The sequence below is a fragment of the Pongo pygmaeus genome, chromosome 7 (genome assembly GCF_028885625.2).
Source record: "Pongo pygmaeus isolate AG05252 chromosome 7, NHGRI_mPonPyg2-v2.0_pri, whole genome shotgun sequence".
NCBI classification, from domain to species: domain Eukaryota; kingdom Metazoa; phylum Chordata; class Mammalia; order Primates; family Hominidae; genus Pongo; species Pongo pygmaeus.
Genome location: NC_072380.2, coordinates 700,535 through 725,102, shown reverse-complemented (window position 1 = coordinate 725,102; position 24,568 = coordinate 700,535). Strand labels below are relative to the sequence as shown.

General features: G+C 50.6%; 1 protein-coding gene across 3 annotated transcripts in view; it reads right to left on the bottom strand.

The window, feature by feature from the left end:
* DLGAP2 (DLG associated protein 2) overlaps positions 1–24,568 on the bottom strand; it is a 944,800-nt gene that overhangs the window by 747,762 nt on the left and 172,470 nt on the right. For all 3 annotated transcript variants that reach the window (XM_054498310.1, XM_054498311.2, XM_054498307.1), the window contains one exon: positions 9,881–9,935. In XM_054498310.1, the coding sequence (XP_054354285.1) occupies positions 9,881–9,935 (55 nt within the window). The remainder of the gene's footprint in view (positions 1–9,880; positions 9,936–24,568) is intronic.

Below are 24,568 nucleotides of genomic sequence, written 5' to 3'. Positions count from 1 at the left end.
AGAAAGGAAAGAAGGAAGGGAGGGAGGGATGGAGGGAGGGAGGGAAGTGCCCAAACCTTAGTGGGGAAAATAGGCAAAATGGGTGACTCAAAAATCGCTTTACTATCTCTGGCCCTTCACTCCTGAAAACGTATGTGCTTCACTGGTGTTTTACTTTGAAGCAGGACAAGCTACGAAAAAGCAGTGACTCCACAAGCTTCCTGCCTCTCACACCTTCCTCTCTTCCCAGCAAGGGGCAAACCCTAGAGAGGAGACCCTTCCGGTCCTGAGGAAGGCTGTGGCCCAGACTCTCCCCACAGGAGGCTGAGCCCTGGGTGTGCCCACCCGGGCATCAGTGCCAGGATCATCTTGGTCTCAACACAGGTCTCTAGGAGCTCAACTCCAGGCTTCCAGATCAAATTCCTAAACCAAGATTCACGATCCGGCTGCTCGATCAACATTTTCACTTCCACTGCCCAACAAATCAGCCTTTTGCCTTGAAATCATAACAAGTGGGTGACTTGGGTGCCCCTCTGTTTTGACACTGGAGAAGCCTGAATTGGGTTTCTTTTTTATTTTTTTAATTTTTATTATTATACTTTAAGTTCTAGGGTACATGTGCACAATGTGCAGGTTTGTTACGTATGTATACATGTGCCATGTTGGTGTGCTGCACCCATTAACTCGTCATTTACATTAGGTATTGCTCCTAATGCTATCCCTCCCCCCTCCCCCCACCCCATAACAGGCCCCGGTGTGTGATGTCCCCCTTCCTGTGTCCATGTGTTCTCATTGTTCAATTCCCACCTATGAGAGTGAGAACATGCGGTGTTTGGTTTTTTGTCCTTGCGATAGTTTGCTGAGAATGATGGTTTCCAGCTTCATCCATGTCCCTAAAAAGGACATGAACTCATCATTTTGTATGGCTGCATAGTATTCCATGGTGTATATGTGCCACATTTTCTGAATCCAATGGTTTCATGAGCAACATCAGCATTGGTGTCAACCTTGGGTTTTGTCATCAATATCATGTATGTATGAAGGCACATGTAGCTTGTCTTACACTGGAAAGAATTTAAGGTAACCTATAAATACATGGGTGGGAAAACTGGGGTGGACAGGAAAAGAGTGTGTGGAGCATCTACAATGAGGAGGACTCATGGTTAACACACACGGAAACCACGCCCTGGGACAGATGGATGGACGGGTGAACTGATGGACGGACAGAAAAAAGAGAGTGTGGAGCATCTCCAATGAGGAGGACTCATAGTTAACACACACGGAAACCATGCCCTGGGATGGATGGATGGACGGGTGAACTGATGGACAGACAGAGAGATGAACAAATGTGGAGATTTAACACGAAAACCACGCCCTGGGACGGATGGACGGACAGGTGAACTGATGGATGGACAGAAAAAAGAGAGTGGGGAGAGTCTACAATGAGGAGGACTCATAGTTAACACACACGGAAACCATGCCCTGGGATGGATGGATGGACGGGTGAACTGATGGACAGACAGAGAGATGAACAAATGTGGAGATTTAACAAATGACCACACATTTGTTTCATTTTCCAAAAGCTAAGGCAAATGCATGACCAGCTGTGTGATTTGGGAATTCCAGGGGAGCAGGTGGGGGCTGTGGCAGGTGCCACCAAGACTCTGACAACAGTCTCATTCCAGCAATGGGTTTTTCTTTTTTTTTTTTTTTTTTTTTTGAAACGGAGTCTCACTCTGTCGCCCAGGCTGGAGTGCAGTGGTGCGATCTTGGCTCACTGCAGCCTCTGCCTCCTGGGCTCACACCATTCTCCTGCCTCAGCCTCCCGAGCTAGGTACTACATGCTAGGACTACAGGCACCCGCCACCACGCCTGGCTAATTTTTTGTATTTTTAGTAGAGACGGGGTTTCACCATGTTAGCCAGGATGGTCCCGATCTCCTGACCTTATGATCCGCCTACCTCAGCCTCCCAAAGTGCTGGGATTACAAGCATGAGCCACAGCGCCCGGCCCAGCGATGGGTTTCACAGATGTTCCCTGCTCCCAAGGGAGGGCAACGCCACAGCACCAAAACACTATCAACACAGATGCAGGGTGAGGTGCAGAGGACGTCTTCAAGACAGGGCTCTCTCTCAATTTAGGAAGAGATTTCAGAGTCTCCCAACGGGAGGCTTTGCCCGAACCATCCTCCTCTAAGAACCTGGCATAGACCCTCTCCCAGGAATCTGTGGCAGCGTGCCCTGTGTCGATAGTTACACACAAAGTTACAGGATGGCGGAGAGTGGGGGTTAGAGAACCAAGAGATGTGACAGAAATCTACCCTCCTGACACCCCCAAGGATGAACCCTCAGACAAAGCCAAAAATCTCCCAAAAAGTAACTGTAGGTCTATTTCCAGCCCCACAGATCTGCACCACACAGAAAGGTCCCAGGAGTTTACACTGGTATATCATTAAAAGAGGAGTATCACACACCAGGTTTAGTCATGTACCCTCTCAGCACAGAAGCATTCACAGAACATGCAGCCTTGAGCTATAAAACTTCTTTATGTCTCCACATTAAACTGGCTGTAAACCACAAACCTAGGTAAATACGTGCATTAACCTGCTCTGGGGTTAATAGGGCCACCATCTATTACCGCGCAATTCTTGCTCTGCACAGAAGTGCCTGGCCCAGAACGGATGGAGGCTGACCCTGCTTCATTCGGGGGCTGCATTTTCCCCAGGGGGTCACATTTTTCCACTCAGCACAAAGAGAGCATCCATGCTAGAAGCAAGCCTCATGAAATGAAAGACCTGTGGTCCCAACACTATTGATTCACGCCCCCTTGTTCTAGCAGGAATTAAATAGCATGACCAATTTTCTAATAAAGGCATCTCCAGATTATGAAATAAAGTCCTTTCAAACATATGAGGAACGTGGCTTTTTTTCTCTTTAGCTGGTGCAGAGGGAGAGAGGATGCAAGAAAAGAGGCCCCAGCTCATGGAAGGTGGCACTGGGTCATTAGAGGCGGGTCACAGGGGAGGCTCCGGGGCGTCTGCCTTCGCTTCCTCCCTCCAGCTCAGCCCTGACTTTGTTTTTGCTGTTCTCACTGCGTGAATCACATCGTATGGAACTCTATTTGCACAACCTGAGTGCTTTTTGGAAAGAGAAAAGGTTTCATAAATAATTTTAGTATCTGGGTAAAAAGAAATTTACTTGAAGCATTTGGTCTTTCAAAGAAATGAGACCTCATATTTAATCTTGTATGTGTAAATACCACTCCCTGACCTCCTGAAAACAGGTAAGCAATCCACACATGGAGATTTCTCACCTATTTTAGCAGCAAACCCATCTGAGGTACCTGCATATCTCAGTCCCGGGGCTCCGGGGGCCGTGCCCACAGCCTCCCCGTCTTTTGGCTCCCATGTCAGGGTTCCCAGTCCACACCGTGCTGTTCTGCATCATATGTGACCGGAAAGTCACATGTGGATAATTCAGGACTTATTCAGGGTCATATGGTATCACATACTGACTTAGCACAAACCTGTATCTGAGGTACAGCTGTGGGACAATGAAGTCACAGGTACCTCTGGATCTATTTTCTCTTCTGCAAAATGCGGACACATTTTCTATCTCACAACAAAGTTACAGGACTAGTCAAGATGAATGTGAAAGCACCTTATAAACTGGAAAGCATTATAAAAAGGCATGTAACATCCACGATTAGTGTAAGAATTCAAAGTAACAATGTCATTGTCTACATAGATTTAGGAATCCTATGCCAGGGAGGTGTGACATTAATGAAGCCAAGTCTCATTCCCACATATACGCTCACGCCAAACTCACTGCCACTGGCTATCGCAAACTGTTGTCCTTTTGAGACAGGCCTGTAGGAGAGAATGCAAACTTGGCCACTGATTTTCCTTTATTTGTCCATCATGAAATTAAAAGCTCTTTAAAACCTTTAGCTCACAAGAAATCTAGGGGATTTACAATTACCAAACAGAACCTTTCCTAACATTTCAACAATGGTGTCCCTCTGCCGTTTTGAACTAAACCTGCAAACTGCTCCAGTGGCTACTCTGTTTCAACAGCTCTACGTGCAGAAACGTTAATAAAGTATAATTAGATCTGCCAACCTGTAGGCTTCTAAAATCCTACCTTGTAATACAAAAATATACTCAACATCCAAATATAAATCACACAAAATATTTGCTCAACCTATGTAGATTTTTAAAAATGAAGCACTCTGTTACAAAGGTTTCATTTCAATCCAAGATTTCATTTTGCCAATGCACAACTAAACAACTTGCCACCCTGCAGAGAGCACACAGCAACTGCAGCTACCAAGGGGAATGACCACAGGAAGGTTACACAGATAGGAAGGTGGGCACCATGGTGCGGGGGTCAGCTCCACAGAGAGGAAGGCGGGCACCACAGTGCAGGGAGCCAACTCCATAGAGAGGAAGGCGGGCACCACGGTGTGGGGGTCAGCTCCACAGAGAGGAAGGCGGGCACCACAGTGCAGGGAGCCGACTCCATAGAGAGGAAGGCGGGCACCACAGTGCAGGGAGCCGACTCCATAGAGAGGAAGGCGGGCACCATGGTGTGGGGGTCAGCTCCACAGAGAGGAAGGCAGGCACCACGGTGCAGGGGTCAGGTCCACAGAGAGGAAGGCAGGCACCACGGTGCAGGGGTCAGGTCCACAGAGAGGAAGGCAGGCACCACGGTGCAGGGGTCAGGTCCACAGAGAGGAAGGCGGGCACCACGGTGCAGGGAGCTGGCTCCATAGAGAGGAAGGTGGACACCATGGTGAGGGGAGTCAGCTCCACAGATAGGAAGGTGGACACTGTGGTGTGGGGAGCCAGCTCCACAGAGAGGAAGGTGGGCGAGGAAGGTGGGCACCACAGTGCGAGGGTCGGCTCCACAGACAGGAAGGCAGGCATCTTGGTGTGGGGAGTCAGCTACCCAGAGAGGAAGGTGGGCACCACGGTGCAGGAGCCGGCTCCAGTGAGCTGGAAACAACTGGTGGCTGCCAAGAACTCCTCACAACTCCATGTCCAGGAACTTCATGGCAGCAGCTTGAAACTGGACCACAGAAATTGGCAAACACTAGAACGAGGCCTCCGCACCCTCCCTCTCACTCAGCATCGGAAAGTCAGTTGATAAACGCTGACCAGTGCACTGCTGCGGGGACCTGGTTTCAGAGTCAGGAGTTCCCATTACATATCTGCAAACAAGCAACCGTCAGTCCCACAAACACAGGGAAGTCATGTGAAACCTTTCCACCCAACTTTTATATATAACCTGTTTCACAGCCATTTTACATTCATTGTCAATGAGAAACATAACGTATCTCAAAAATCAAACATAGTACTCCCGCCTGCTTCATCTGTTTGAGGTTTCATTATTCACTTGTTATTATCAAAGTTTGCATGGGTAATTACTGCTGCCATATTGCAAAATCAATTCATTCTTGAAACTTCTAATTATTCTTGGCAGTAGAATGGGCTGTCTCCTGAAAAACTCAGGATAAAGGCTGTGTGAGGCAGCTAAGCCCGAAGTCAGAACCCCGGCCAATTGTGCAGCCTAAAGAAAAGAATATATTACGCTTACAACTGTGTAACTTAATTTTCCCAAATGTCATGGCAATTCTGAAGTGAAGGTCATTAATAATCAAGGTAAGGAAGCCAGATCTTCTAGGAACTGAACAGCTCCCAACGTTTTCCCTGCTTAGATCTCACTGTCAGGGAAATGTGGATTCGATGGAAGGTGGCTTCTGATGTGTTCTCCAGCATCCTTCCAACATACATTATACACATAACCTTCCAACATTCTCCAGCATCCTTCCAACATACATTATACATGCATCCTTCCAACATTCTCCAGTATCCTTCCAACATACATTACAAATGCATCCTTTCAACATACATTATACTTGCATCCTTCCAACATTCTCCAGCATCCCTCCAACATACATTATACCCACATCCTTCCAACATTCTCCAGCATCATTCCAACATACATTATACACACATCCTTCCAACATTCTCCAGCATCCTTCCCACATACATTATACACAGATCCTTTCAACATATATTATACATGCATCCTTCCAAAATTCTCCAGCATCCTTCCAACATACATTATACACACATCCTTCCAACATGTTATGCACACATCTTCCCAACATATATTATACACACACCCTTCCAACATTCTCCAGCATCCTTCCAACATTCTCCAGCATCCTTCCAACATACATTATACATGCATCCTTCCAACATTCTCCAGCATCTTTCCAACATACATTATGCATGCACCCTTCCAACATATGTTATACACATATCCTTCCAACATACGTTATACATGCGTCCTTCCAACATATACATGCATCCTTCCAAGATTCTCCAGCATCCTTCCAACATACATTACACACGCATCCTTCCAACATTCTCCAGCATCCTTCCAACGTACATTATACACACATCCTTCCAACATTCTCCAGCATCCTTCCAACGTACATTACACACGCATCCTTCCAACATACATTACACACGCATCCTTCCAACATTCTCCAGCATCCTTCCAACGTACATTATACACACATCCTAAGAAACAGAATCCCTAAAGGAAAACGCACCGCTTAGGCCATGTCATCTCTTCACCATGGAACCAAAGTTCTCACCCCTCCAGTTGGGTCAAAAATACTAAAGCAACTATAAGAGGTCTCTGTTGCTAGGAGGAACACCTGGCTATAAAACTTTAGACAGATTCACTTTGCCCCAGAAAACAGTGACTCGTCATGAAAGGATGTTTGTGAAGAAGTCACTCCTCAAATGAGGATTCCACCTCCACGCAGGAATGGGCAGGCGTCTGGGACTATTTTAACTGCACGATGCCTTGAGTTCCACCAGAAACTCAATAGCCCAAGTCTAGCAGCAAGTGGGCCTGCCTTCAGCCCAAACGTGGTGGCACGTCCAGGATACCGTGCCCAAGGCCTGCTCTGCTTGGCGATCCTTTTTATAGCCCGCTAACCAAAAAAAAGGTGCTAAGGATGGAACCCCCTGCAAGGACACCGATCCTAGTAAAAGACGGTGCTGGATTCAAGCCAGAGGCAGCTGCAAAACTCCAGACACCTGAGACGTCCACTCTTCCCCGAGTCACTCCACCTTCCTGTGTATCTCGGCTTCAACGCTCACTCCAGTTAGGTTGCAAACCAAAGGCCTGTGAAAGGCCAATCAGGGGTCATCAAAGCAAGAAAAGGGAAGAATGCTTAGAAATAAAGACAGGCATAAATGTGTTTTGGGTTTTTATTTAAAGGCTTAAAAGCCACATACGCATTCACGTTTGTGCCTTCATGAAAAGGATGGTCTCCCTGGTCACATTCTCCTCCACCAACAAACACACTTTTCTGAGAACAAGCAGCTGAACAAGACCGTATGGGAAAGTAACCAATGGAATTCCCTCTGACGCCTCATGGCATTGCCTAAAATCACCACAAATAATCAAAATTGCAAGAGAAAATGATAGTATATTTATCTTTCACAAGCAGCCATGTTTAATTCAGAAACATGACATGTATAAAGTTAATGGAGTACAAAGCATTTCTAAAATAAGTAAAAACCAAACGAGAAAAAAGTGATGATTCATCCCAAAGTTAATCTTCTTTCTAATTGTGGTCAAGCACCCGTAATGCAGAATCTGCCATGGTGATGCTGCCTAAGCAACCAGTTTGGTGCATTCGCTACATTCTCAAGGCCAGGCAGCGGTCCCCACCCTCCATCTGCAGAACTCATTTCATCTTCCAAAACGGAAACTTGGTGCCCATTCCAAAGTTAATCTCCTTAATGAGAAATTGCGAAAACTCTTCCACAAAACCATTAAGGTAGAAGAAAATTACAGTCACCCTTACAAGGACCTTTATATGCCACTGAAATGCAAAAGCAATCACCAAGAACCTCCGCTATGTTGAGGTCTGAAGACATTTCCAAACAAGATCTCCTAAATCATGAAGCAGCTTTGGACATACTGGAGCAAATTATTTGCTAAAAGCTAGAATTCTCCCCATCTTTCCATTCTGCATGGACTTACACTTTTAAGAGTTATAATCTCAACCAACTCCTCTCTCTTCTCTGGAGCCACTCCTTCCCTTATCTACACCAAATATTAAAGCCTATGGTCTTCCACAGCTGACATGACAGTGAAACATTCTATAATATAAAAATAATTTTGAGGAAATTGCCCGGCTAATGTCCTCTGCATTGAGGCCCCAGTGGAAGGCAGCACTCTTGGTTTTACAGATTGATTACTTGGAGTCTCATGAAAAGTAAATAAATATCTCCAGTTGGCAATGTTTTCCAAATTAACTTAAAACCATTTACAGAACAAATTATCAAAAAAAAAAAAAAGACAAGGAAAATTCATTTCCATACTTAAGACCCACTGACATGCCCACAGTATAGTAGTTAGCTTTTAACTTATTTTATCGTTATTCCTGATGTTTCTTAGAATCAGAGTAATGATTCACCTGAATCAGGAAAATTAATTTCTTTTAAAAAATTGTGTGATGTTGACTTTGATGGACACAGTTGCAAAAATCTTTGTTTTTGCACATGTGACTTTTTCATATATTTTTACTCATAACCAAGACTTCCAGAAAATAAAAAGAGGCTCAAAAATATCTGACACACTCAACAAGCTTCCCTGTAAGCAGATATGCTCAAACTCGTAGCTGAGACACACTTGACTGGGTAAAAGAAAACAAAATGGGGACAGTTTCGTGTTCTCAAGAAGAGTTCTATCAGTAATGTCATCCATCCGTGCTCATAATTAATAAAGATTGTATTTTTCTCAGTACACCCGGTGTTTTACTCTGGAATGTATAATACAGACAACGTTGGCTACTGAGATACCATCATTCTTAGTGACGAGTCAACAGTAAATCCCAACAAATTAAATTCTTCTAATTACCATAGAAGAGTCTTTGTAATTACCTTGTTATAGCTAGAAAACAAGTAAGAATAAGAAAATGTCAGCAAATCTCTGTTTCATACCCAACTAAAATATCCTGGGACACAAATACATACTTGACAGCACATGATTGCTTTTAGAAATGAATCAGCTTGCAGAGCCCCTCACACGAAAGAGGCATCTTCTCTATACTTTCCTCAGGACTTGCAATTTCTTTGATAAAAATAAATCAGAAATCTTGCAGGAGGATAACAAAAATGCAGATCCATATCCACAGGATAAAAAGCCCTGACTGATTCTTTTTTCCCCTTAATTGTATGATAACAAAGTTTTTTTTAGACCTTCTTTTTCTCCGTCATGTTTCCTTAAAAGTCACGAAAACACTTCCTCACAACCACCAGCCACACACGCCTATCCTGCCATGAGAAATTACACAGAGATGCATCTCCCACTTCAAAACATTCATGCCCATGTTTTATTCACTGAGACCTTGGGGGTTTTAAGAACATAACATCTAGCCGATTCCCATCCTGATCACAAAGAAAGGCCTTGACTGCAAACAGACTCCAAATACATTTCTCTCTAGCCAATAAGAATGGTGATTTTCTTTAATAAATAAGTACAATTAGCAAAATAAACAACTTTGAAACCAACAAACTCAAGTTTATAAGACAACCAGTTTCCCTTAAAAACCCAGGACAACAATCATCTATTAATAAATCTATTTCCTCTGTCAAATAAAAATAGATCTCTGGGCTCAGCTCATAACTCACCACAGAACTAAATATCCTATTTTCAGGTCTTACAGTTAGTTAATACTCAATCTTGCACTAAAAACAACCCACAAAATAAAATCACAAAATATCTAAATTAGGTAATCACATTTCTCAATTTTGCCACTGATATGAAACATATAATCTCAAATCAGAAGAATGAAATGTATTTACCTGTATTCCTGTCTGGTAAGATACAGCAATGCTTCTGCAGAATGCCAGGCAAAACCTATTTTAAAACAAATAAATAAAATACATTTGTTATCATTCGGGTGGAGGAAGGCATCTCATTAACTGTTGCGAGTGTTTCTTCTAGTAAGGTCGTTCGATGTTGCACAAAGTCAGCATGCCCAGAATGGCCTAACAAATTAAACGGTACAGAAAAATCTTGATGACACATTTTTCATTGAAAAGATTAATCAGGTGAGTGTGATTATCATCTATGCCGTTTCTGGAATGGGAATGCAGCCGGGTTTAATGGATGCCCCTACTAATGGGCCATCAGGGTCTTGAAAGCTGTACTCCAGGGGCTCCCACAATAAGGTAAATGGACCCACCAATTTTTGTGATGGCTTTTAAAATATTAGGCGCAATTAGAGCCTGGAAATGGAGGGCTGTTGGAACATTGTGTTGGGTCTTCTAGAGTCTAAGCTTCCATCAAGGGTGAATCACAAAGAAAAATGTGAAAGTAAGGGCTGTATTTACATTCATACTTCAGCAGTAAAATGTGAAGAAAATATCTTATTTGGTAAGTGAAGGAGAGGTGAAAATAACAGAGAATGGCTTTCCCAAGGTTCAGCAACATAAAACAAATTGCAAAGCACAGACTCCAGTAACTTGCAGCTGAAGAGATGTCTGTGGGAAATGTGTGATTATCTTTCTAAACTCAATTAGAGGAAAAGCTGAACTTTCATCCTAAATACTCCACACGACGAACTTGCAGCCATTCCTCAGCCCTCTATGAAGACAGCAACTACAAGTCTCTGCTTATTACCTATTCTAGGGCAATTTACTCAAGAGAGAGGGTGAATAGAGGCTGCTGCAAAGAAACACCAGTCATACGTTTGCCCTCGATCAACTTTCAGTCTGGCTGAGTATACAGCAGGCTCTCATAAATGCAATGGATGAAACCACAAGAGATGATCTGGAATAACCACTCCCTTCTCCTCCATCCCTCCCGCCAATTCTTCTATGTTGAAAAAAGAACAATTCTCTCCCAAATATAATCAATCGCAAACAAGACAGTATTACCAATTTTCAACTCTGTGCAAATCAACAGAGACAGAAAATAAAACAATTATGAGTTTTAGTACCTAGCAAATGCTGTGCAAAATGTGGAATTAAAAGTTCAATCACATGCTTCTCATGTGCACAGAGATGACTGTGTGGCTGAGGCAGAGAACAAACCATCGTGAGACAGTCGGGGCAGGGAGGTGCTAAGCCTTGTGATAACCACGGGGTCAGGTTCTGGCCCCGTGCCATGTGGAAGCTCTCGATTTTTTTCATCAGTGTAGTCTGAGCCTGTGAGTTCGTATCTGACACTGTTTCCCTGATGAGCTTCTAGCCCCCATGCCCAACAGTGCAAGAACACACACACACACTCAAGTCCTGGGGTTCGACGCCTTCGAGGGCTCCTCGCAGATCTGCCCTCTGTCTCATTCCACAGCCATGCCCATTCACTCACCTTTCCAGCACTTTCCAAAGGGCCTCAGGGATCAAGACCAGACCTCAGAACCCGCCCCCTCAGGAGGCATTCAATGATCCACCAGGTCTGAAAAGGCTACCGCCTCCACATCCCACGTGGAGATCAGAGACACACGTTTCCACACGGAGGCTCTGCCACATCCTTCCCTAAACTCAGTTGCCCACAGAATACTTTTCTGTGCCAACTTCCCATTAACAGCCAGAGGGGAAACGCTGACCTAGTCAGCTGCAGATGCCACCTAAGGGATCTCTTCCCTCAGTCTCCTCCTGGCTGAAATCACGAGCTGCTCCTGCTGGGTGCTGCTCCTAAGGAGGAGCTGCCCACAGGTGAGCCCCACGCACATCCACAGTGGAACTCAGGGCCCTGGCCTGGCATCTCCAGCACCGACCGTTAGCCCCAGACTAACGCGAGCACAGGCAACCCCATTCCACAGACATGTCTTGAAGAAGCGAGAATAAAGTTTCAATCAATGAAATCACAGCACGGGACTCCACCACCATCGCTGCCCTTTCACAGTCTCAGCCACGTCTCTATCACGTGCAGTGGCAACAGCGTTGGAAAGGGCCGCGAGAGGTCACGAGATGTGCGTGTGAGGTCAGTAGGACACATGCTTGGGGGCAGGAGGGTGGGGCTGGGACCCCAAGCTGTGATCCGCCGCAGCAGGACCAACCCAGGATGTCACCTCCATGGGAGCCGGCGACCCCCTCAAATGCCGCAGCTCCTGTGACCGCCCCTCCAAACCCTGGATTCTGACAATGCACAGAACCAGAGCGCTGGAGGTGCTCACGGGAGGCCCACATCCTGCCTCTGGGACTCCTTCAGGGTCAGGGACAGGCAGATCCCTCGCTCCAGAGAACTGCAAACCTCAAACCTCATCCCTGGACTCAGCTGATCAGACCTCACGCATGACACAATTGCATCTGCCAGGGCCTGTTTTATGCCATCTCTGTTCGATTTGAAAAAGGGCTGTGGGGGAGGAAATCGCTTGAGAGTCACCAGTTCAGATGCATGACATGTCAGCCGTATGACGAATGATCCCACGAGCCAGTCATGGGGTTCCCGGGGCAGCTGTGCACGGTCCATTCTCAGTGATCCAAGTACACCCGACCCCTGGGGTCCTTCCAGCCTCTCGCTCTCCCCAGGAGACAGCCCCCAGCAGCTCCGACCAGCAGAGCCACTCACTGCACCCTGGGATCTTGTCAGATGGTCCCACAAACACAATGCCCACCCTGCAGCTCCCACAGAGCTTTCCTTGAACCCGCCAGGTAGCTCTTTTTACTTGAGGATCCAAGACAAATCATCAACCTTCCAGGGTAGAATCCACTTGTGACTTCCCTAAAAGCAGACAATCTGTGTTCGAAAAAGGCACTCATCCCTAACGTTGACAGCACCCTCCCCGCCACAGTGACAGGCAGGATAGTACATTAAATCCAGACCAGCCACGGCCTCTGCAAGACTGAGCACATGTGGCTTCCCACACCGGCTGTGGCTGGAGCAGGAAGGCAGGACCATAATAGGTTTATTTCTTCCTCTCTGAAGGATTTACAGAAGGCTGCAGAGGAGAATGAAATTATCCTTATTGCCCAAAGGCACTTTTAAAAGTTCAATTCCACACAACCTGCCTGTTCTACCGCAGCGTTTAGCAGCTGAGAAAGATCAGGAGGTGTGAGTTCTGCCTGCCATGGCTGCCGGGGCCACAAAATATGCTCAGCGGTCACCCCGAAGTGTCTGTCCACACCTGCCCAGCTGCGAGCACTGACACGTGTTCCCGAAATACTGATTTCTAACTCCTCCGTGGCATCAGCCTAAGCAGGGCCCTCCTCGTCTGAGGAAAGCAGAATCACAGAACATGGAGAGGAGCACCCCCGGGTCAGTGGCCGCACGTCCACTGGAGCTGTCACATGCAGCCATGTAATTTTTTTTGAGACGTCTTGTTCTGTCACCCAGGCTGGAGTGCAGTGGTGCAATCCCAGCTCACTGCAACCTCTACCTCCTGGGTTCAAGTGATTCTTCTGCCTCAGCCTCCCTAGTCACTGGGATTACAGGCGCCTGCCACCACGCCTGGCTAATTTTTATATTTTTAGTAGGGATGGAGTTTTGCCACACTGGCCAAGCTGGTCTCGAACTCCTGACCTCAAGCAATCCACCCACTTCGGCCTCCCAAAGTGCTGGGATTACAGGCATGAGCCATCACGCCTGGCCAACAATGTAATTTTAATTAATGAAAATCAGTTAAAACCTGAAATCTGGATGCCCAGTCACCCTGTCTACACACCAAATGCTCACAGGCTATGTGTGGCCAGTGGCCTCGTCATATGCCACGGATGTCAGACACGTGACTGATTTTCAGATGAAGAAACTCAGCCCCAGCCAGGGCTCTGGACACCCCACCAGCGTCCTCTCCACTCAGGGCCTGGACTGCGTGTGTTGCCTGCGGCCAGAGGCCCAGGCGCGGCGGCGCCTCTTCCTCACCCTCCCTGATGCCTCTGGTGCAGCTCCGTCCTCCAGGGAAACAGAGGATCCCTGATGAATGTGAGTCTGAGCTGGGGAAGTGTTCCTGTGGAACGCATCGGTCTGCTGCGGCTGCGTTAACAAGCACCATAAATCAGGTGACTTAACAGAAATGTGCCAACTTGGTTTCCCCCAAGACTATTTCCAAATAAGGTCATGTCTGGAGGCGCTGGGCTCCATCACACACTTTTTGGGAGACACGATTCAGCTATTACATCGCCAGGGATGCAGGAAGGAGGGGTTGGCATCCTCCCTGGCCGTGCCGTGCACCGAGTCACTGAGCTCTTGGTCTCAGTGGCCACATGTACAGAGTGGAGGAATAACACTCATACCAAGCAGGGGTACAGCAGTAGAAACAAGTTGCCTCGCGATGACGTCCTATGGGAAGCAATCTGACACTGGCAGCTGCTGTATTCTGAGATGGTGACAATCGTTACTAGCTCTGCACAAGCCACAGCCACAAAAATACACAGGCCTGTTGTGGCTGACTTTATGGACACGGCCTTGCACATGTATTGAGCTGACATCACAGCCTTCAAAGGTGCTGCCCAGGGGGCTCCGCAGTTATTTCTGCCGCCCCTCCCTGCTCTCAAACTGATGTTTGAACCAGCGGACGGGACGCCTACACTCCGCTTATCCTACAGCCAAACCCAGCTATTCCCCAACCTGCTGAGTAGCTTCATAAAACATCCTTGTTTGTAATCTTTGGCCCCAACCAACCTGTGACTGCCTCCAGAAATCAAAGGATAAAAACGTCCTGACATTAACAAGATTAAAGAGAATGGAGGCGACAAGATAACTCACAGGGACTCTGATGGCCGCGTGGGATCCCTGGCCTGCTGCTCCACAACACTCGTCTCAAACTCCCTCAACCGCCCCCGCCCACCCGCACACTTTCCACCCCCCCCGGCCCCGCCCACCCGCACACTTTCCACCCCCCCACCCCCGCCCATCCGCACACTTTCCACCCCCCCGGCCCCGCCCACCCGCACATTTTCCACCCCCTACACCTCCAACCACCTGCACAATTTCCACTCCCCCCGCCCCCACCCACCCGCACACTTTCCACCCCCCGGCCCCGCCCACCCGCACACGTTCCACCCCCCCCGGCCCCGCCCACCCGCACACTTTCCACCCCCTACACCCCCAACCACCTGCACACTTTCCACTCCCCCCGCCCCCACCCGCACACTTTCCACCCCCAGGCCCCGCCCACCCGTACACTTTCCACCCCCCCCCACCCCCGCCCATCCGCACACTTTCCACCCCCCCGGCCCCGCCCACCCGCACATTTTCCACTCCCTACACCTCCAACCACCTGCACAATTTCCACTCCCCCCGCCCCCACCCACCCGCACACTTTCCACCCCCCGGCCCCGCCCACCCGCACACGTTCCACCCCCCCCGGCCCCGCCCACCCGCACACTTTCCACCCCCTACACCCCCAACCACCTGCACACTTTCCACTCCCCCCGCCCCCACCCGCACACTTTCCACCTCCCCGGCCCCGCCCACCCGCACACGTTCCACCCCCCCCGGCCCCGCCCACCCGCACACTTTCCACCCCCTACACCCCCAACCACCTGCACACCTTCCACCCCCCCACCCCCGCCCACCCGCACACTTTCCACCCCCCCGGCCCCGCCCACCCGTAGACTTTCCACCACCTCCACCCCCACCCACCTTCCACGCCCCCACCCCCGCCCACCCGCACACTTTCCACCCCCCCCACCCCCGCCCACCCGCACACTTTCCACCCCCCCGGCCCCGCCCACCCGCACACTTTCCGCCCCCCACCCCTGGCGTCCATCTCCTCGTGCTGCCAGCCGTCTTCTTCTGTCCCAGCCCGGCTGTTTCCTTGTGATTCTCGGCTCCCCAAAGCGGCGGGGGCTGTATCTCAGTCACCCTCACGCAGGGCACCCAGCGCGTCTGTGACTCATGCCAGGCTACCTGGGCTCAAACCTTGCACACGCCTGGACCCTCCACTCTCCACCGGCAAGAACTGCACACCGTGACTCCTTCCTTGAACCCTCCGGTTGCCCTTGGAGCGCCCCCCCCTCGCCCCCGCCAATGCAAGACCGCGTCTCCCCCTCACAAATTAAAACACAGTCCCAGAACAGACATCCGCTCTGTGCCAGGTACGATGGGGGCTCAGCGAGGACTCCTAGCCGGTAGGAATGATCAGAGCCCGAGAGGAATAAATGAACATGCCTGGGTGCCCGAGGAGGCGAGTGGCCAGGCTTGGGTCTGTGCCTGGGCACTGTCCCCCGTCTGCTGGCCTCAGCCTCAGTCCAGCCTGTGTCTTGCTTCTGGGGCAACATTCCTGACCAATCCCTCTGCGGTGGACCCACCAGGGCTCCTCGGTTCCGATGACCATGGATTGGAACCCCCCTGGGTTTCCCTGACCACAGAACCTCGCAGGTGCGGTCCAGTGGGGGCTGCACGGCTCCCACGCGGCCCTCCAGCCAGTGTCCTCCCTGCCCATCCCCGAGGATCCAAACTGAGCCACAGATGTCCAGCGAAGCCCTGGAAATCTCATGCCCAGCCTGCAAATGGGAGCAACGATGTCACAGGGCAAGTATTAAATGGCTGACAGCGTACGAGATGCTTGTCGATGAGCCTGGAAGGGGTCAAGCTCAAGCGTCAGGAGAACGACGCTGCCACGGCAATGGGGACGCCCTGGGCTGCCATCGAGGCTGTTCTTGATGGATCTCCCTCTCCAATGATCAAACGGTTTCAACTTCCAGCCCACACCCTCCCTGTACAACATGACTCCACATGCTTACATCGTGCTCTCCTCTGAGCCCCCACCCGGCATTTCTCAAGCCCTTGGAATACACGTCTCACCGTGATAATTTAACGTTTTGCTCCTCTCTGGATGTTCTGCCTGCACCCCCGCCTCTGCCCCTCACACTCAAGGGTCAATCCTCTCTACCAACCAAGAAGTGTTTCCACACTTGCTTTCTTAGCAGATAAACACTTTACTTTTTATTAATAAAGAGATTCACGTGTTCACTTTCTTTGGAAGAAATTCAAATAATATAGAAATAGATCGATTTGTGCAGTGGAGGACTGCATTGCTGTTTAAGCCTTTGGACCTACTTTTTGTTTGAGACAGGGTCTTGCTCTGTTGCCCAGGCTGGAGTGCAATGGTGTGATCATAGCTCACTGCAGCCTCAACCTCCTGGGCTCAGCTCAAGCAATCCTCCTACATCAGCCTCCTGAGTAGCTGGGACTGCAGGCACACAACATCATACCCCGCTAATTTAAAAAAAAAAATTTTTTTAAAGATGGGGTCTTTACCAGCTGGTCACAAACTCTTGGCCTCATGCAATCTTCCTGCCTCAGCCTCCTAAAGTGCTGGGATTTCAGGCATGAGCCACCACACCCAACCTATGCCAACCTGTCTTTTAAAACTATGTATATAGTTTTGACAATAAAAACTCATATCCTTCCACTTTTGGAAGTTCAAAATACTTCTCTGTTCTCTTCTCTTGGAACTTCTATTATTCAGCTGTCGGCCCTACGGAGCCCATTTTCTTTTAATATCTCACTTCTGTTTTCTGTTTCTTTGTGTTTTTGTTCTACTTCCTGGGAAATTCTCCCGCCTTCACATTCCAATCCTTTAGTGAATATCTCAGCTTCTGCCGTCCTGCTGTTAACCTCCCCGGCATTTCTCTCCACCAATGCTCCTTTCAGGCTGCAGCCGCCTCCTGGTGATGGATTTAACGCCAGCTCCTCCCTTCCAGTTTACATGTAGCCTCATAAACATGGGATGGGGCAGGAGCCATCCATGGGTGCAGAACTGGGGGAAATTCTGATGAGGAACAAGGTATCATGTGGTTTAAAACTATTCCCCACACACTGCTTATTTGCCGCAAGGGGAGACAAAGAATAGTAATTATATGTGGGCAAGACCACCAGCTCCAAGGTATAACCAAAATGAACACCAGGAGTGAGAGGATGTGGGCCTCGGGGCTCCAGGAGCGACACCGTGAAGAGGAGGGCGCCCACCGTCCACCCGGGAGCAACGCCGTGAAGAGCAGGGCGCCCACCGTCCACCCGGGAGCGACGCCGTGAAGAGGAGGCACCCACCGTCCCTCAGTGCCCTCTGTCCTCCTTTATTTTTATAACTTTTACATGTGAAGTTATTTCCAAACACAGAGGTCTTAAAGACGTGTTCTGCTTTCTCCTCTGTCACCCATCCTCCGTGTCTTCTGCCTTCTGGGATGGTGACTCTCGCTGTTCCTGTCGGCCTCAGGAGGGAGGGTGCATGTCCCACAGGGCATCCCACAGTCTCACCCTCTGCAGTTCACATAACAAGTGGTGTTTCTGTGAAACACAAGCAGCTACACCACACCATTGAATGTGCTTCTCCAGCCACACGAGCCTGAGACGTGAATACACGCTTTAGAGTGTCAAGAACATTAATGCGTACTCAATTAATTCTTTCCAGCTAATTCAACCTAGAAGAAACTGCCTTAGGTTTGTTTCTAGAATATGTGGCATTACAAGCTTTCTATGAGATGAGACGTATAGCATTTTAATTTTTGTGATGCCAGGACTTAATGATTTCCAAGTTTGTTTGATAATGTCTTCTATGTCTGGCCTCCCTTCTATGGCATTAAAAGTAATTAAGAGATGAGGTGCCTGCCACCGCACACACAGCCAGAGAGGCCAGGACCGGAACTCCCCTTTGCCTCTCGCAGCCCAGTCATGTACCCCGTGTAACACCCATGCCTCTGCATGCAGGGCCAGTATCCTGGATCTTGCCAGCTCTAAGGAGTCACACTCACCACTGAGGCCCTTGTCAGCAGCATGGCCCAGGGAAGGCAGGTGCAGGCATCAGACAGGCTGCTCAGGGGACATCTCAGCTCTGCTGCCACGGGAAGGCCATCTTTGGCCAATGGCTCACAGGTTGTGCTGCACCTTCTGTGTCCAGGCGAAACCACAGCTCGTAGGGCAGCTGAGGACTGAAGGAGTCCCATGAGGAAGGCACTGTGGGAGCAGGTTGGACAGAGGAACCATCCAGGGGCTGGAGATGTAGCGTCAGTGGCGTAAAGACATCAGGCTGCTGTTTTGCTGGATTTCACCAGCACTGGGATGAGCTGCAATCAGTCAACAGTTGTAATCCATGAGTCAGAGGTCTTCACACTTCCACCGGCGTCAGAACCACCTGGAGGGCTTGTTAAACACCTTCTGCTGGGCCCACCCAGGAGTTCCGGGGCGGGGCCCAAGAGTCCGTTTGTCCGTCAAGCTCCCAGGCACTGCTGGTGCTGCTGGTGCAAGAAACATTCTCTGATGTGCAGGGCTCAGCCTCCAGTGAAGAGGGAGATCCACTCCACTAACCCCCTTCAAAGCTGCCACTGAAACCCCATTTTACACTGGAGAGTGGCCAAGGCAAAAACTCACAAGCACCAGAAGAACGGACTCGGCGAGCACAAAGCAACAACTTCCACATGCTTTGTGAGATAAAGAGCAGATGGAGGGCCTTCTTAGAGCTGGGAATGCAGGACCAGAGGTCCCCACAGAGGCATCTGAGTGAGGACCCCAGCAATGAGCTGCAGGGACTGGAAGCACACGGAGTCCCAAAAGGCAGGTGCCTGAAAATCCACATCCAAACCTGTCGCTTCTCCAGGCCCCTTGCCTGCACACAGCACCCCAACCTCATCTCTGTGACTAGAGAAATGGATGAGAGGGCACCAGACACTGCACGGGCTTTGGGCGTGTGCCCTGTGGATGAAGCGTCTCAGTAAGTGCAAAGCTCGCACGCCAAACAGTGCTGCCCCGGCCAAGGACCACCTTCCAGGGACCACGCCAGGATGCACTTCAGCCCAAGGAGACGCGTGTGCTTTGTAAGAGATTTGGGGAGTGAAGTCTCCAGGCCTCACCTAAGCAGGAGGCTACAGCCCTGGCCACAGTGGGTTAAGTCATGGGATAAACATTTGCAAACACCATGGGGAACACTTCCGCCCCCACAGTCACAGACAAGAACAGCCTGCAGGGGCTGACTGAGCGCTTTCCTGCTGCACAGTTTACCGTGCATTTGTACGGGTATCCTAGACCTGGTACATGTGTTTTTACAAAAATTTATAACATTCATTCATTCATTTTCCAACCCACTTATTGCAGATCAGAGACACACGTGGCAGGAGCGCCCCCCAGCAGCTCAGGGTGCCAGGCAGGAACCAGGCCTGGATGGATGTCACTGCAGGCACTGAGACAGGGACCCAGGGAACACAGCAACTCGCTGCAGGTGCAGGGCTCTGGGATGTGGGAGGAAACCTGGTCCCCAGAGAAACTCACCCAGCCCTGGGGGAATGAGCCAACCCCACACGGACAGCACCCCAGCTGGGATCGATGTTTTCCTCATCAGTGTCATAACGAAACGCTGTTGAACAGAAGAGCGTTATTCACGCATCTGCGGTGCTCACTTATGGCTCACCCGAAACTCAGGATGCAGCCCTATGAGCCCATGGGGAGGGGGAGGGGCGGGAAGAGAGCAGCCGCCGGGGCAGGGAAGGGGCGGCAGAGAGCACGGAGGATGCAGGGGTGCCGGGTCATATGAGTGAGACGCAGCCCTTCACGCTCGCACACACCCCTGTGACTCCTCGGCTTCTTACCAGATGCCCATGTTTATTAGATGAGATTAAAACGGACTCATGTAAAATAACGTTCCAGCTAGTCTGCACAACAATTTTTACAACTGTGAGGAAGCAGCGCTGAAATGTCCTTAAGAAAAAATGTAAAATGACCGTGAAATTCATTTGGAGTTAAAGTCCTCCCAGGCCTTCCTACAGCTTTCCCGTTACAATGTAGATACATCCCCACACTCGTGGTGTTCACCTTCTTATTTAAAACATGCGTCCAACAAACCCAGACAAGAGCAAACAGGGTTTGGAGAAAGGAACGGACCCTCAACATGGCCTGGCAGGACCAGGGTCGCTTGGTGACAAACACCTGTGAAATAAGGGAGTGAGGGCGAGCCCATGCTCATGTTTTACACGAGATTCCGGCATCTCCATGAAACGTCAGCATTTGTCACAGTGAAAAGAGACCTGCTGCTGAACCCCTACTCCAAGCGCAGGAAGGGGGCTCCGATTCCACACCAGTGAGGGGGTTTCCTCCAATGCTTCTCCCTTGCGCCGGCAACTCTGGTGGCACTGAGGCAAGAACAGTCATTCAAAGCCTGTTACAGATGTAAAACTTGGGGCGACTCCACCCCTCAAATCTCTTACAAAGCACATGCATCTCCTTGGACTGAAGTACCATCCATGAAGACTCTTCAAAACACAGAGAATTCATCAATTTATCAAGAGACACCACTTGTCTTAGCTGGGGCTGATAAAAGCCATAGACTGGGGGGCTTATAAATAAACAGCAGAATTCATTTCTCACAGTTCTGGAGGCTGCAAGGCCAGGGCGGAGGTGACGGCAGTGTCTGGGGAGGACCTACTTCCTGGCTCAGATGGTGCCTTCCTGCCATGTCCTCCCCTAGAGGACAGTACTTGGTCTCTTCCTCTTCCTACAAGAGCACGAATACCAACATGGGGGCCCCACCCTCGTGACTACATCTCGCCCTCATAGCCCCCCAGGGCCCCACCCTCCAAGCACCATCCCACTGGGGACCAAGGCTTCAACATAGGAATTTGGGGAGACACGTTCAGTCCATGGCACCACTTAGATGTCGGATAGGTACCCCAAAATTAGTGTGACTTCCCCAAATACATCATCTCCCCACCACCCAGCCCCCCCACCCTGGTGTCACCCCATCCCAGCAGCTCAGGATGCCAGGTAGAACTGGCAATGGTATCACCATTCCAATCCCCGGGCAGGTCCTGCACAAAACCCCGCATCCTCTCCTCCAAACCTGCATCCCTTCCATTATCCTCATCCAAAAAACCCTGAGGATTGACACCTCTCACCACTGCCCCACACCCACCTAGCCACTATCATCCCCATCCAACAAACCCTGGGGATTGATACCTCTCACCACTGCCCCACACCTACCTAGCCACTATCATCCCCATCCAACAAACCCTGGAGATTGACACCTCTCACCACTGCCCCACACCCACCTAGCCACTATCATCCCCATCCAAAAAACCCTGGGGATTGACATCTCTCACCACTGCCCCACACCAACCTAGCCACTATCATCCCCATCCAACAAACCCTGGAGATTGACACCTCTCACCACTGCCCCACACCCACCTAGCCACTATCATCCCCATCCAACAAACCCTGGGGATTGATACCTCTCACCACTGACCCACATCTACCTAGCCACTATCATCCCCATCCAACAAACCCTGGAGATTGACACCTCTCACCACTGCCCCACACCCACCTAGCCACTATCATCCCCATCCAAAAAACCCTGGGGATTGACATCTCTCACCACTGCCCCACACCAACCTAGCCACTATCATCCCCATCCAACAAACCCTGGAGATTGACACCTCTCACCACTGCCCCACAACGACCTGGCCAGCAACCATCCTCCCGCAGCCTAACCGGTCCAGCAGCCTCCTGTCCCATAACCCTCCTTCACACCACCACCGAAAGGGCTGTCGTAAACCTCGTAAACCCCAAGTTACACTGCATCATTCTGCTCAAAACCCTCTGCGATGGCCCCAGACATTTTGTCCTTAAAGGGCCTGAAGGCCCCATGCAATGTGGCTCGAGCTGCCACTCCCAGCCTCCTCTCAAGCTCTGGCTACACAAACCCTTCCTGCTCCTCATCAGCGCCAAATGTGTGGTCTCAGAAGGGGGCACGGGCAGCGTCCAGAGACCGACAGCCCCCTGCTCCCTGGAAACAGAGGTGGAGAGAGCTGCTGTGTCTCAGAAGAGGGGTGGGTGGTGGCGTCCAGAGACCGATGGCCCCCTGCTCCCCAGAAAGAGAGGTGGAGAGAGCTGCTGTGTCTCAGAAGAGGGGTGGGTGGTGGTGTCCAGAGACCGATGGCCCCTTGCTCCCCGGGAAACAGAGGTAGAAAGAGCTGCTGTGTCTCAGCACGGGGGGGGCTGCAGATAAAATGACACTGCGACTGCAACAGCTATTACATTATACACATCCATAACTTTAACAGTTTTATTTTTAGTTGACAGATAATGACTGTGTATATTTATGGAGTTCGATATGATGTTTCCATCCTGCATACATTGTGGAATGACCAAATTGAGCTAATTAGCGTATCCATCACCTCAAGGATTTACCATTTCTTTGTGGTGAGAACATTTTAAATCCCCTCTTCTGGCTGTTTTGAAATATGCAGCTCCGTGTTATTATTAACTGCAGTCACCATACTGTGCAGCCTCCAGAGCCCACCAGCCCACCCAGCTGACTCCCCACACCCACCCCAGCCCTGCCAGCCACCACCCCACTCCCCCACCCTGCCCTGCCAGCCACAACTCCGCCCTCCCCACGCCACCCCTGCCATCCGCCCCTCCACTCCCCCCACCCCGCCCCTGCCAGCCGCCCCTCCGCTCCCCCCACCCCGCCCCTGCCAGCCGCCCCTCCGCTCCCCCCACCCCGCCCCTGCCAGCCGCCCCTCCGCTCCCCCCACCCCGCCCCTGCCAGCCGCCCCTCCGCTCCCCCCACCCCGCCCCTGCCAGCCGCCCCTCCGCTCCCCCCACCCCGCCCCTGCCAGCCGCCCCTCCGCTCCCCCCACCCCGCCCCTGCCAGCCGCCCCTCCGCTCCCCCCACCCCGCCCCTGCCAGCCGCCACTCCGCTCTCCCCACCCCGCCCCTGCCAGCCGCCACTCCGCTCTCCCCACCCCGCCCCTGCCAGCTTTCACTCTGCTCTCCCCACCACACCTCTGCTCCGCCTCCATACACTTGCCTTGTCATAGATTCCCACATGAGTGAGATCAGCTGTGCTTGTCTTTCTGCACCTGGCTTATTTGTCATGGTGTCCCCCAGCTCCATCCACATTTCCACAAATGACAGGATTTCATTCTTTTTTAAGGCTAAATAGTATTCCATTGTGTACATGCCACATTCTCTTCACCCACACATCACTCCTGGGCACGCAGGCAGATTCAGCATCTTGGCTGTTGTGAATGCACTGGAGGGGAGGGCAGCCCTGTCCCTGTCACACCAGTCTCTGTAACACGGAGATGTCTCAACCGTGCTGGAGTGACAACCTCCAAGTCTAAGGGCTGGAAGCCACAAAGATCACTCATTCCGTGTCCATCTCAGGCTGTGGGGAGGCTGCTTTGGGGGCGTCTCCCACCCAAGGGCTCAGCTGACTGAGCCTCCAACAGCAGAAACATTGCAGTGGCCATGGGAGAAGGAGACGCACACTGCTCCGAGAGGGCCCTTCCCACAAGGACGTCTCACGCACGAGGGGAAGACGCCCCTGCCTTCCAGAAGGGAAGAGCAAGAGGGGCCTGATGCCTGAGCCACACGTCCTGGGTGACCTTGGAAAGAGCAAGAGGGGCCTGACGCCTGAGCCACACGTCCTGGGTGACCTTGGAAAGAGCAAGAGGGGCCTGAAGCTGAGCCACACAGCCTAGTTGGGGAAGAGCAAGCAGGGGCCTGACGCCTGAGCCACACGGCCTGGGTGACCTCGGAGCCTTGGGCCGACAGCCAAGGAGAGGAGCCTGAGCTACTCGGAGACGCCGAACCTCCCAATGCTTCAACAG